The sequence below is a fragment of the Colius striatus genome, chromosome 5 (genome assembly GCF_028858725.1).
Source record: "Colius striatus isolate bColStr4 chromosome 5, bColStr4.1.hap1, whole genome shotgun sequence".
Taxonomy (NCBI): Eukaryota; Metazoa; Chordata; class Aves; order Coliiformes; family Coliidae; genus Colius; species Colius striatus.
This window is the reverse complement of record NC_084763.1, coordinates 9,130,260-9,144,576: the sequence shown is the minus strand read 5'-3', so window position 1 is coordinate 9,144,576 and position 14,317 is coordinate 9,130,260. Positions and strand designations below refer to the sequence as shown.

At 41.7% G+C, this 14,317-nt stretch overlaps 1 protein-coding gene across 1 annotated transcript in view; it reads right to left on the bottom strand.

Annotated features, from left to right (window-relative positions):
* TBX20 (T-box transcription factor 20) overlaps positions 1-14,317 on the bottom strand; it is a 36,190-nt gene that overhangs the window by 9,051 nt on the left and 12,822 nt on the right. The window contains exons 5-6 of the mRNA XM_061997117.1: positions 11,649-11,807; positions 8,040-8,116 (exon numbers count right to left, since the gene is read on the bottom strand). Of these exons, the coding sequence (XP_061853101.1) occupies positions 8,040-8,116; positions 11,649-11,807 (236 nt within the window). The remainder of the gene's footprint in view (positions 1-8,039; positions 8,117-11,648; positions 11,808-14,317) is intronic.

Genomic DNA, 14,317 nt, shown 5'->3' with positions numbered 1-14,317 from the left:
GATAGTGACTCCACCACCTCCCTGGACAGCCTGATCCAGTGCTTAACAACCCTCTTGGTGAAAAAGTTCTTACGAATGTCCAGTCTAAACCTCCCCTAGCACAATCTGAGCCCATTTCTTCATGTCCTGTCATTCATTACTAGAGAGAAGAGTCCACCTCACTGCAACTCTTCTTCAGGTAGTTGTAGAGAGTGGTCACGTCTCACTTCAGGCTTCTCTTCTGGCTAAACATCCCCAGTTCCCTCAGCTACTGCTCATAAGACTTGTTCTCTAGACCCTTCACCAGCTTCAAAGCACATCTTTAGCCCATCTCTGCCAATAAACCTCTTCTCATTATGAACAAAGTACTTTTCTCCTTTGTGCAAGAAATAAAACAGAGAATTTGAACCAGGAATAGAAGGAAATGAAGAGTTGAGAGAGTTTATCAATTAGCAAGGTTTTGCAGTACACAGGGAGCATCTTGCCATTTTGCAAGCTTTAACCTCTTGACTGAACATTTCACTCTTGTCCCTGCTGGCAACCAGTTCCAAAACCAAATTCCCAGCTAGAAATGCTTTATGTCTTACAGCTACAGGCTGAGGCTTTGTTTAATTAACAGTGGCTTGTATGTACAGAATAGTCTCCAAGGATCAAAGCTAGATAGCAAAATCTTGATGTGGCTGACAAATGACCCAACAACATTTTACAGACAAGATCTTGCCTTAGATATGAACTGGGAGATGGCAGAAAACAGAGCTGACTTGGGAAACAGCTAAGGAGTGAGGCCCTGCATGAGGATGCTTACTTACTTTTTCTGTTAACCCAGATGACAGAAATTCTCTCAGGAGATGGTAAAGTCCCAGCTTACCCCAAGCAGGATCTTTAATTAAGATGAAAGAACAGTCCTTTTTTTTTTTTTGTAGGTGGGAACAGGCATCTCTCTGATGCTTCTTTATGTCTTTGCTGTCTTACTGTGCTTCAGCTGTGCGTTCACAGCAGCCTGGTGATGATCAGAAGCTCATGACCACAAGCTCTGCTTATAGAGAAGAGGACTCACCTGGCCATAATGCACTGCCATCACTGATGCTACTACGTGCCTACATGCACCTGAAGCTATGGACTTTCCTCAGTTTGGCAGATAGCACGCTCAGAGAATAGGGATAGGATGGCTACCTTCTCTATTTGAGACAATGAGGCTTGAGGCAACTTATTTGGTTCTGGCAGAAGGTGTTAATCCAGAAAAGTTAATCCAGAACTAGCTTCTTGGAGCCAGGCCTGGGTTATTATCCATCTTAGACCTATAGCATAGCTCCAAAGAGGATGGATTTGATGTAAGAGGCAACCACAAGCCAGGATCAACCTTCTTTAAAGACGTGAAAAAGCGAGGCTGTTGTGAGAAAGAGCCAGGCACTCTGAACTCCTGTGTTCTGGAGAAGTAGCCGTTCCTGAGACAGTGACAAGAGGTACAGATGTCAGAGCAGACATGCAGAAAACACTGCAAGTGTTTTCTCTTTTTGTCTTTACTCTCTAAGTGCCAGGTAAACAAAGAGGTAGGGATATCCTCAGAATCTATTCCTCGTTCCTGGTGTCATGTGGTTTGGTTTGTTCATTCTTGGTTTTTTTGCCTCATTCTTACCAAGAAAAAGGCAATGTTAAGGAAAACAATAAAATAATAAAGCTGACTACTATGTTTTGCTTGGCCATTCAGTTCAACACAAAGAAAAATACAGAACAGGATATAAAGTGTATGAATTATCAGTTTGGAGCCTGAACGACTTCTTTAGTTCTGCATTTCAAAGGTTTCCTTTTTTTGCTGCTGCCAGTTAGTATGTTTGGAAGAAAGCCCAGATAACAGAAGACATCAGAAGTGAGGTGAGGTGAAGACAGATGGAATAAATGGACTGAGAAGGCACAAAAATAAACTTGTCGGAAGTCGCACTGTAGTAGAACTCTTTTTTTTTTAAGGGAAAAGGTGACTAATTTGTCCAAGACGTAAGTGCTAAAAACAAGTCTGTAAAGAAAACAAAAACAAAAACCCCAAACAACAAAATAAAGCCAACATAGAAAGATGAACAAATACATTTCCATAACAGCAGCTAAGAGTGAGCAACAAACACTATTGGAAACACTGTTCAGATATCACTCAGCTTTTGTGTTCCTATGAGTTTTAATTGCTATTTTACACATGCATAGACATACAGACATGCTATTTTGCTACATAAATCACAGAATCATAGAATGGTAGGGTTGGAAGGGACCTTTAGAGATCATCTAGTCCAGCCCCCCTGCAGAAGCAGGGTCACCTAGATCAGGTCACACAGGAACATGTCCAGGTGGGTCTTGAAGACCTCTAAGGAAGGAGCCTCCACACGCTCCCTGGGCAGCCTGTGCCAGGGCTCCATCACCTCAACAGGGAAATAGCTTTTTCTTATGTTTAAATGGAACTTTTTGTGTTCCAGCTTCATCCCATTACCTCTTGTCCTATTGCTAGATACAATAGAAAAAAGGGATGTCCCAGCCTCCTGACACCCACCATTTAGATATTTGTAAATAAAGATTATAAATATAGATAAATATTACAGGCTGACCATGGGAACCCAGTTAAGCTCTGACATGATATGGACAAAGCCCTCAACCAGACCAAATCAGACTAAAACTGCACCAGTTCCTACCAGGGAAGAATCAGAACCCATCAGACTACGTCAGCTCATGTGAGTTGAAGTATAATTTAGCACAAAAGTTAATATAGAGACACCAAACACTTTCACTCAATAGTTTTGACTTTGTGTAAGCATTGGTTGGATGCAATACTCAAAAAATACCTAGGTTTTTAAGAAAGTAGGAACTAAATTATGAAAAATATAAGTTTTGATGACTGAAAGAGACCTGACATGGGAAGAGTAATGACACCTATGAAGAAGGAGCAGGTTATTAAATAGACCAACACACACACTCCTCTCATTGTAAATAAAAATGGGAAAAACAGCTATGTCTATAGAGAGAATTTAAAATATATGTATAAAATTACATTTCTCCAACTTTGGAAAAAAGCACACATACTTCTAAATGTATGTCAAAGCTATTTCTCTGTATCTTTTTAACCAGTTGTAGTGACATGCTTGACTCTAACATAGCCAACCACACAGAGCTGCACTTCACTCAGTGACTGATAAACCTTTTCTTCCTGGCTGCCAGGCAGAGGATGAGAGGTGAGAACACAACAGTACCGTGAAACTGGAAAACAGTACTGTGAACCCTTGGAAAACATCCTCTAGGGTGGAAATTATGGGCTTGACCTGACATCATCTCCTCCCCTTCTGCACACACTACACCTGCATGCCATGCATGGAAAACACCAGCAAAATAAAACAGCTTGTTTAATGTTTTATACAAGTGACAGGATAGATAATAGAATAGCTAAGTGGAAAATGAGTCAGGGTATGAGTGGTTAAAAGCTTGGGGAAATAAGAGGTTTTAGTTGGCATAGAAAGCTTTCTGCTGGAGAAAAGGAACCAGATTTGAAGGGGATGCCTCAACTGCTCTAATGTCCAAGGTATCTGCAGCAGTCTGGAAGGGATGGAGCAGAAAATGTAGACAACTCAGTTACCCTTCTGGAGCAGCAGCCAGAGTCTGGAGTTACCTCATTACATCTAGAATGACACTGGATACCAGACATTGAGGCACCAGGTGTTTCTCTCTGAATTCATGACTTTACTTCTCCCAACATAAACATTGGGATCTCCCAAGGTTGGTTGCTGATATTTGCAGACTGAGAACTAGTTGAAGATGAAAGATTAGCTGAGGAGTTTGACATGCTGGACAGCTAAAGCCCTATTCAACCATGTACATGGGAAAAGGTTGTGAGGAGTATGTATTTCTGGCTGTTGAGCAGAAAGGGGGCTTTCAGGAGTCAGTGAAGTTCTTCTAGACCAGCAGTAAGCAGTGAGAATAGGGACAAGGGAGAATAGGGAAGGGATGGGAGAGGGCTGCTGTGGACAGCACGTCACTAAGCACATGGCTTTGACAGCTACTTGAGCAGGGCACTGCCCAAATCCAGGCATTAGCATCCATTTCACTTGCAGCCTCGTAAGACAGTACAATATAGTTCTATATCTCAGAGATGGAGTTCCTCAGGGGAAAATTCAGAATCTGATTACCATGCAAATCCAGCTGGGATGCAGCTCTCTTACTTCTCCCATCCCCCAATCCTTCCTTTTGTTGCCTACAAACTACTTAGATGTGCAGCTGTATGTTTCCATATTGCCTCTTGAACTACGTATCTACCTCCCAGAAGCATTGTTGGGCTTGTGCAGATGGGAATACTCTCCTAGCAATAGTTAACAGTCCACACCCTGAACTTGCCTATCACATACCGGATCAAATAGACAAGCAACACACAGACTGTGATTATGACCTCTCAGTTCTTGTTTGATCTGTCTTTTATGATTCAGTAGTTCTGTTGGCTCTTCACACTATCACCTTTCTCCATGGGTCATTTGCATGATGTTTAAGGGCCATGATTTCTTTCTTTTTTTTTTAAAGTCTAATTCTTCACAACTCAAGAGATTCATTTTGGTTTTAATCTTAAGGCCTGAATTAATAGTTAAAGCTCTGTTCTGCATCCTGTATGGCTTTGGCAGTTTTCTCTTAAGCAAAACCATAGAGATATTCCCTTAAACCCTATCTCCAGAATGAATTGCTCATTGCAAAACCTGCATTAGTCTTTTTCACAAAAGTTACCATTAAAAAAAAGGTAATGTTCGTCCACATTACTGCATTTGGCCTCCCATAGTCAACACCACAGTATGTTAAGCTCCACATTCTGACAATTGCTGCTAAATGTTCAGGTTTCCAATCACAACCACTGTGGGAGGCTTTTTATAAGAGTGGAAATGTAAATACCACGTAAAAAAGATCAAAAGGTGAATCAGCAACTTATCTAAATCACAGTAGCCCCAGATAAAGTCTGCCCTGTGTCCATAAATAGATTACCACAAGTAATGTATGGAAAGAGTTGATTGTGGAAGGAATCTCACATCCTACTGAAAATTCGATACATACCAAACTTACCAAAGATTTTTCTCAGTGGTTAAAAGCTTTGCATATGTAGCTCTGAGTACAAGGAAACCACTGTAAGCTATTTAGACAAGAACAAAAGAAAATACAGGGACTTGAGGAGCTTTGCTCTTGCCTACCTCCTCTACCATTTTGCATATTTCGCTACCTTTACATATATTATTTTAACTCGAACACGCATAATGCAAACAGATTTAATCCTCAAGGCATTTGCAGCTTGAATTTCCTACATAAGGGTCGTAAATCTAGAATGGGAAGCCTGAAATCGTTAAAGTCACATATTTATAAAATCATATTCAATTATGTTAAAAAAGTGCAATTTCTGTCATCATGTCATAAAAAGATGTGTTTTTCTCTCAGATCTACTATAAAGAAAAGCTCCCTATATTGTTACAGATAGAGGCTGTTTTCAATCAGTTACAAGGAGCAATCCAATTACCGGATGGTTTAGTGCAGTAACTGACTCCAGACTAATTTAATTTCTTCAGGTCTCTAAAGATCAATTGATCTGATTTGTTTCCCTCCCCAAAGGCTGTTTAGGAAAAAGCAAGCTTAAATACCTGGAAATGAAATACAAAGCTCTGTACACTTTCACACTACTTAGGTCATTCAGAGAGGCTGGAACTGGCGATAAATGAGTGCTCCCTTGGCCCTAACATCATGGGATGCTTTACGGGAGATCATCAGGATCACCGCACAGATTATACATGCGAGGGCTGGATGTAGGTCTGCTTTGGAAGCAGTGCAGAGGAGCTATTTTCACAGCTTCAAGACAACTATTCCATTTTTAACAGTTGTACAAGGGTGCATTTGGCCCACATAGTCTGTTCCCTGGCAAATAAATATTCATCTCAGGCAGCAACTGGGTTTCCAACTCTACCAAGGAAAATCATGCTGTATTCAATATATCACCTACATCTAGTAACACACATCACAATGGACATCAAGCAAGAAATTCTTCCTGCTGTCATACCTCCCTGTGCTGTTTCTTTTGCTTTACATGGCATTTCTTTAAGCTGTTTCTCCTGGCACTAAGATGAAACCTATAGACCCAGAGAGAGTGACCTGCTTATCTGCCTCAATATTTTAATGCTGCCACTGAATAAAACCCTTGGTATTTCTGGACCTTCTCAGATAACTTAGGAAATTCTCACACAGCCTCTTAGCAGCCCTCTTGTGGGTTACACTTTTCTTATCTCTACGTGATGTGTTGTGCAGCAAGTTTTGTTTTGTTTTTTCTTTTTAAATATTGTTGTTCCCTAATCAGGGCTAAGTTCTCCAATATAAGACAAAACAAGCCCTTAACCAAACTCTGACTCTCAAATCCAGAACTTTAACATCATTTAAATCCTTTTCCCATTCTGTTTACTGTAGGTTTCACATTTGGCTACCTTATCTTTCATGGCAACGTTCATGCCTGGGCCAGGCTGCCTGTCTCAGGCTCTATTCTTACACTTATCAATAAACAAAAGGGCACTGTGGTTTATGCTCAGCATTTCTGACTCCGTGCCATGTGCTGTTATAATAAGATGTCCTCTAGAAAAATTCCCTTCGTATCCAGCACCATGATAGTTACCTCGATGCAGATGAACCAACTAAGTTTTTCTCCCAGCTTATCTATTCAGAGTCTTTCAGCCCTTGCAAAGCTGTGTCATGTCACCTGTCTGTAAAGCATGAAAATCTAAGCCTCTTCTCTTCCTACCAATCCTTTCTGGACTATTTATCACACATAAACATGAGCTTTGGATGTTGTTTACCACAGTACTCTGCCAATACAGCAGGCTATGCTATTTAAATCTACTTGGGGTTTGGACTGGTTGTGTTTAATTTTCAATGAAGACTTGCACTTGGGAAACATGTTTTAACAACTTTGCAAGTGTGCACTGCAGTCTACAAGATTGCTATCCCTAAATTAGTGCTCTTTTACCCAGTTACTCAACAGATGATCACTGATGATCTTGTAGTAAAATATATCACTAAGGTAGAAAATACACCACCATTTCCCATCCATGGACCTGCTTTGATTGATGTACTTCTGAAACACTGTAAAAACTTTCTCTAGCTATATAGATATGACTTCACCGAGCAGTTTGTCCCCTATGTGCACCCATGAAATATGACTCAGATGTGTCTGTCCCCACACAAGAACCTGGAGTGTTTTGGCCTCTCCAAACTTTCTTTCATGACTGTCTGCTCATAGGAAAATTTGGGTGTGCTATATCCATCAAGTTCTCTTCCTGCCTAAAGGATGCAGGCAGCTTAATTTGCTTCATTTGCCAAACTATTTGACACGATATCATAAAAATGTGACACGCTGGAGCGCTACCAAGAAATTGAAGATTATTTCCTACTCAGTGCCTCTGTCCCTGTGGCAGTAGTTGCTTTATAATGAGCTGTGCACACAGAGAACTCAACAGTTTGCAGATAAAGCTTTCCCCTGATGCAGCCTGCAGCACAGCTTTGGTGAAACAAAAATGACATCTTCGTCGTCAGAGCAGGAGTTAGGGGATTTGTTCTGATGACAATAATTGCTGACTTCAGTGTCTGGGACTGCTGAAGTGTATTTTGGGAAGCTCCCCTCTCTCTTTTCCACTGTGTGGAGCAGTGGGGAGCTATAAAGATGTTTTTCACAGGACCAATGCCCTTGTTTCCCATTGACCCAATTCACAGCCCTCAATAGTATTAAATGGCATGATAAGAAAAAAGCTTTTCATTCTGAGGTTGTAAAACTGACCCTCTCCTCCCTCTACAGGAAGCCCCTTTAGGAAAATGAATATATGAGTCCCAACTGGAACAGATGTCAAAACTCAGAGCAGCTCTTTCTTCATAAAGTTTATATGTATTTTTAAAGGAGGTGGAGGAGGCTTACTATATGCAACAAGATAACATTAAAATGCAGAGCTTCCCAGGAGTTGAAAGGATGCTTTTCCTACAAACTCTCTTTATCTTATCTACATGGAAAGTAAACAGAAAGTCCCCATTACCTCTCGATATCAGTGAGTCTGGAAGAGTCCCGGAATCCTTTAGCAAAAGGGTTGCTGTCAATTTTCAACTTAGTTATCTGGAAACATAGAAAAGAGCAAAGCAACATGAATATGGTGCTAGGGTATTGCAGTGTACAAAGTGTTAACAGATCCATCCTCCTGACTATGCTGCTAATTTTATCCCTGCTCCTGGTGTGTGTGTGTGTGCATGCGTGCTGCTCTTGAGAGGCTGCAAAGCTGAGGAGGCAAACCAAGGTGTATTACACACATATGGCAATGGAAAAACCAAAGGGCTCAGTGGGCTCAGCCTTCATGTTATCCAGAGCAGGAAGAACTCTCACATACAGAATTACTGCTTCCAAGCACTTTAACAGAATTAATCAAGTTGTCTTTTCCACTAGTATCCCACAGCAAAATTCTGACCCTCGTTAGTTGATGTGCAGCTCCACCATCGTGAGCACCAATTTGGAGCCACTGCCTGCAGACCTGAAGCCATTACTTCAGTTCAGCCCCACCTTTGGGGTTTCTTTCTTTTACTGAGATGCAGATGTTCTCAGCCAGACCTACTAGCCATCACATAGGGATGGTTTAACTGTTTTTGCACAGGAGCTGAGAAAGGGAAGGAAGGAGTAAAAATGGGGGCACAACTCAAATTTAAAGTGACAGAGCTTAAGGTTAATGTAGTAACCCCATTAAAACCACCACAGTTTTGGAGAATCAGAGCTCTTGCAACCAAAACTCTCCTCCTTTCTTCAGCTACAGACCTCTCTAGTGTATCCTGTCAGCATTTACATTCTGCCAGAGTAACCCACTGGCTGGGGGTCCCTCTACTACTTAACTTTGCAGTGAAACTTTTCAAGGTGGTGGCTTTCACTGTGGTCTTTTGGGAGCAGGGAAAAAAGAATACATCATTACCCTTGTGACATTTTCTAGCTGTTCAGTCAAATGAGATTTGGTGAGTAAAACCTGAGGCATGATCACAGTATTCAGATTTTTCAGCCTTACTTCTTCCAAGAATTAAAAATAAAACTTGGAGTGGGAGCTTGAGGAGGGACAACACAAGCCCTGTCCTGCATGGCAGTGAGTGCCACCAACTCTATCTGAAGCCCATGAAAATCAGCAGTTCATAGCATCTCATACTGAGCTGCTATGTCAGCCTGGCTTTCCTCAAAAGAAAAAAAAGCACCTTTATTGGAGAGGCCACAACCTCGTTTTTCATAGCGGGCCTTGGAGACTCGCTAAATAAAAGGGATCTCTTCCAAATTTTCAAACAATCGAATACTCCCATCACACAAAAGTATTTCAAAATGGAGTGGCATCTCTTCTAAAATTAAAAAAAAACGGTGAATATTAGATTACTGGCCTGCAGAAGAGGAGCAATGTGTTGAGCAGCTGCCACCCTCCTGCTTTGCCACTCTGGAAGCTCATTGAGCTGCTGCCTTCTCTGCCTGGCATTTCAAGTCAATACAGAACAAGCTCACTGGGCAAGATCCTTGTCTTGAGACACTATGTAAATGGTGAGCTGCAGCTCACCAGTTGTCCCTATAGGCTGGTCAAACAGAGACAGCTGAGACCTCAGTGCTGTAAGGGCTTGAAGCTGTCTGGTCATGCAGGTACAACTGCTGGACTTGTCAAAGGACCTTGCAACAGCTCAGCACAGTTAGTTATAGTCTCACTCTGCTCCCAAGATAAGCACTTGACTCACAGTGATGTTAAAGAGTGGTGGGTTAGGGCCTCACGTACAGTGAACTTTTTTTATGGCAGCATTCAGAAAACTACCTTGAAAAAAGGCAAGCTCTAACTAGTTCCATCCACTTAGATCATCAACACACCGAGCCAACTGGGCTGCAGAATAATAAGGACATCTATTCATCTCTTGAGCATATTTTCACCAATCAAACTTCCATTTTCCTAATATTAAAAATTTGGTATGACATCAGAAAAGAAACTTTTTTATATCTACCAAAGCCAGATGAGACTCAATCATTTATGGCCGTATTTTTCCTGAGAGACTGTCTCACAAACAATCAGAGAACATCTGCTAGAAAGCATTTTAAAATGAAATCTGACCTACAATTCAACTCTGTGGCAGTGGTTTGGCTGTTTAAATAAATGCATGCCCTTTAAATCTTAAATTATGAGATAGTTTGTTGAAAGTGTAATGTATTTAGCTTTTATCTAATAACCTCCAGAAATGCAATCAATCCCTCCTTAAAACAGTTCTGAAAGAAATGGCAAAAATGAAAAAAGGCTCCATTTTCATTAGTCATAAATAAAATGACAGCATCAACCTCTAGGGGTTCCGGAGATGTTCCATTGAGAAATTTTCCAGGGCTCAATGTATGTGCTTTGGGAAGGTTAGTTTAGAAGCATCTCTGGTGTAAATATGCTCGGTAAACACAAACCATCCTGCAGAAACAAATTCCAGGTCCAGTTGGTTTTGTGCCTGTTACTATTTTGCTAGTTTCTACAGAAAGTTACATGGAAAAATCTAACCACCTGTCCAAACATTATATTCTTGAGTCTGCCAGGTGCTGAATGCATTTTCCACAATGCATTTCCACAATCAGGTATGAGCCTCAGTTTAAAAATCAACATGTTCTGATATTAAAGCCTTAAAGCGGGATGTGGGGTCTATTACAAGGACCAGCTTGATACTACTACAGTTAACAAGAGAGCTTCTTTGGTCCCCAATGCAGTAGTTTCATTTTATTCATAGCATTTAGAAAATAACTACTTTTGTTTCACATTAAATAACCCAGCATGTACATTGACTCTGTGAAGCTGCCTGACCACTTTATTTGGACAGTACTTTAAGAAAGTAACCTTTTTAAGGTAAATTCTTCTTAACTTGGGGGAATCAGAGAGGGAAAGAGGGGTTTGGGATTTTGGGGTTTTTTTTAAGTGCCATTAAGCCCTTAAAGCACACTCAGAATTGCACTAAAGCCAAAACCATATTTCCACTGACTTTAATATTTAAGCTCTATCCACTGTGTCAAGCAGAGCCTCTGCTCGCCGATTGTTTATATACTTCCTAAAATTACTCATTAGCAATCCATTGTTATGATCTCCTCCATTTTGTATATATTATTCACTGGCATGCAAATTGAAATTCAAACATCTGGATGTAATCTGGGCAGCCTCTGAAAAGCATATCTCTGAGTGATTTCCCTGACGTTTGAGCCTTACAGCTTAATTAGTCAACTTTTTAAGCCAATGAAATCATCATGTGCAGAGCAGAGTATCTCTCAGCTAATAGCTTGTGGCATGAAAGATCACGGCAAATAAGAACAGTTCCTTAATGAGCTATGATTAGAGAAGGACTCTGATAATATGCAAACAGCTTTGTATAGACAGAAGGGAAGACAAATGAAAGCCTCTTTCATGTCATCTTTCCTCCCATGAATAGTGCTTATGGTCCTTTGAAGTCAGTAGTACTACCAGTATACGTCTGAATTGCTCCCAAATATGAAGTAGGTTGAGCACAGTCACTAGAGGCACTGGCATGGAAACGTAGGTGGTATCAGAAAGTTTCCTGGTTTAGATTGGAGAAAAGAAAGAGTTTTCAGCAGGGTGGGATTTGGTTAAATCCGTGGAAACTGTACTCACCAGCTGATTCTGGTAGGCAGTAACAGCAGTAAAAACTGTCTCTGGAAAGATGAAAGTCCTGAACTCTTCCGATTTCAGATTTAGCAAAGAAGCCGTGTGATCCTTCTTCTTAATAATGTGCACCCTCGGCTGGTACTTGTGCATAGAGTTCAAAATGATCTGCAGGAAAGAGTGACAAGGCATTGTCCTAAGAGGGAGGTCAACAGGAAGACTATGAAACCATAGGGGAAGAGAAGATCTTATAAACACTGTAGGGGAGATCTCTGAAATGTAACTAACCAGGGGATGATTTTCAGGGCAAACTCTCCAGTTTCTCTCATCGGTTACAGAAAACAAAGTTGGAAAAGTAGGTATCCCAGGAGCTGCTTTCCTCTCGCTCTCACGGGTGAGCACACATTTTTTGAAGCATAAATACCTGTTGCTAAAGGTGAGGTGTTTTACATACAGAATTTGTTCTTGCTATGGCGTGCTCCAGTTTGCAGGTGTCAGCTGCAAGGCTAAATGTGTAAGTCTTGGAAGTTCATAGCCCAGAACCCACTCTTGGAAAACTGTTCATATGTAGAATGAAAACAGCCAGGAACCTCTCTCAAAAAAACCCTCCCAGAAAACAATAAAACTGATCCAAAAAACACACCACCACCACCAGCACAAACCGGCTGACCAAAAATAAAACTCTCCAGGTCCTTTTACTGCAGCAAACCTTTCAAGCAAACTACTTCGTAGATGCTCTTCACCGCAGACTACTGAAAACAAGCAAGGAGGGAAACCAGCACGGAACCCCAAAATTGCCAGGTTTTGCCATGTTACCCTCATTAATAATTGTTTACGAGCTCCCAAAACAACTCTAAATCTCACGTATCAGCTAACCAATTTCAACGTTCGCTAGAGTCAAACCCAGCCTTGCTTCAGTTACCAGCGGCTGGAGGCCTGGTTGGCTGCTTCTAACCACAGTATTACAATATAAGAATTAAATACAGAGCTCGACTCGCACCAGTCCTTGTTTTGGATATAATCACAGTCACAAGACGAAATTGGCAATGGTGTGGGTGGTTCTATTTTGCAGGGGCCATGAGGACGTTACAGTCAGCTCCGTACATCTGGAATAGCTAACGTGCATTCCTCGGGAAGCGTTAACTTCAGCAGAAGCTCAGCAGAAGCGGTGCAGTATTTCACGCTAACTCAAGTCAACGAGAAAGGTTGCACGTTGTTTTGGAGTGGAGAGCTTAGAGGCAGCTTTGTCAAGGCTAAAATTTCTGTAAGCATTTTTTTTTTTGCTCCTCCTTCAAGGCCAAGTATTGTCAAGACTCACACTGTGACTTTGCAGGGGGCACACAGCAGCACAAGTCGTTATAGTGATGGGGGACCATTGCCCGTGTTGCAAGTCTGTTTCTACCAGCTCAGGTCCTTTCTCAGATCGTTTCACTGTTTCATATGTGCACACATACAACAACCATTGACCCTGCCTTTGATATCCTTACCACTTCTCCCTCTCTTTGTAGAATTCTTTCTCACCATCCTAGACACTTGAGTTGCTCTAAGCAGATGGAAAAGACAATTTGGAGAATGGTGATGAGCTTAGTGATGGGATGGTACACGTAGCTCAAGGTCTTTCATGAGCACAATACCCATGCTAAGGCATTACATCTGAGCAGCAGCTGAGCTGAAGAAGTGCAACAGAGCAGCTCCCACACATGCCCTTTCCATTCTCTCCTCTGTGTATGCCAATTGTGATAGAGAAACTCTATTTCTCAAACAAGACTGTGTGATCCTGTAGAAAAGTTTTCTGAAACCAGAAGTGCACATGGATAACATCCCCTACCACAATGCTCTACCCTATATGTTCTCACCAGAGGAGAGTTGGGTCGTGCAGGTACAAAACAAGTACTGAATGTAGCCAGAAGATCACCAAAAAAAACCATAACCAAAGTTAATGGTCTTTTTGTGAGGGTCTGTGTATGTGGTGACCCATCTGCATCTGTGCACACACTGACAATGTTGCCTTGCTCACTGATGCTAAACTCAGCAGGATATTGCACAAAAAAACCCCTTAATATCCCTGCAACTCCTTACGTTAGGATAATCAAAACAGCCTGAAGGAGTTCTGAGAGGAGTGCCTCTCTCAGAGCAGCCCCCAAGGGTGGTCTCAAAGTCCAAGCAATCTTCTACCTGCATGGTATAGCCATGGGAAAATACCCACAACTGTCTCTGCAGCACTCGTGCTGGTGTGTCCCAGAAGAAACATCAGGTGCACGTATACGCAGAGCAGCACAGCATGGTCACAGGCCCACAGCCTTCCCACCTGCCTTCCTGTTGACAGCCTGCAGCAGGGGAGATGACCACAATCCATCCTTACAGGATCCTGTTTGCTGTAGGGTCAGGCAGGTTTGTAGGCATCTGGCTTCTACTGGCTGCAGACCAAGTCACCAGAAGCAATCTGGATGCCAGCTGCAAAATCCCCACAGTGGCTTTGAATTCAGGAACTACGCTGTGTACAGGACTTCCATAGTCACCAGAGAAGAGAGTCACTGGGCAAAGTTTGCTTCCTAAAGTCATGGAAGTTCCTAAATTTTGCCAGGTTGGCTTTAACAAAAATAAAGCCAAAGCACAACTTGGGCACAACTCCTTATAACTATTCTGCAACCTCTGCTTTCAACACAGGCTTTTTTCAC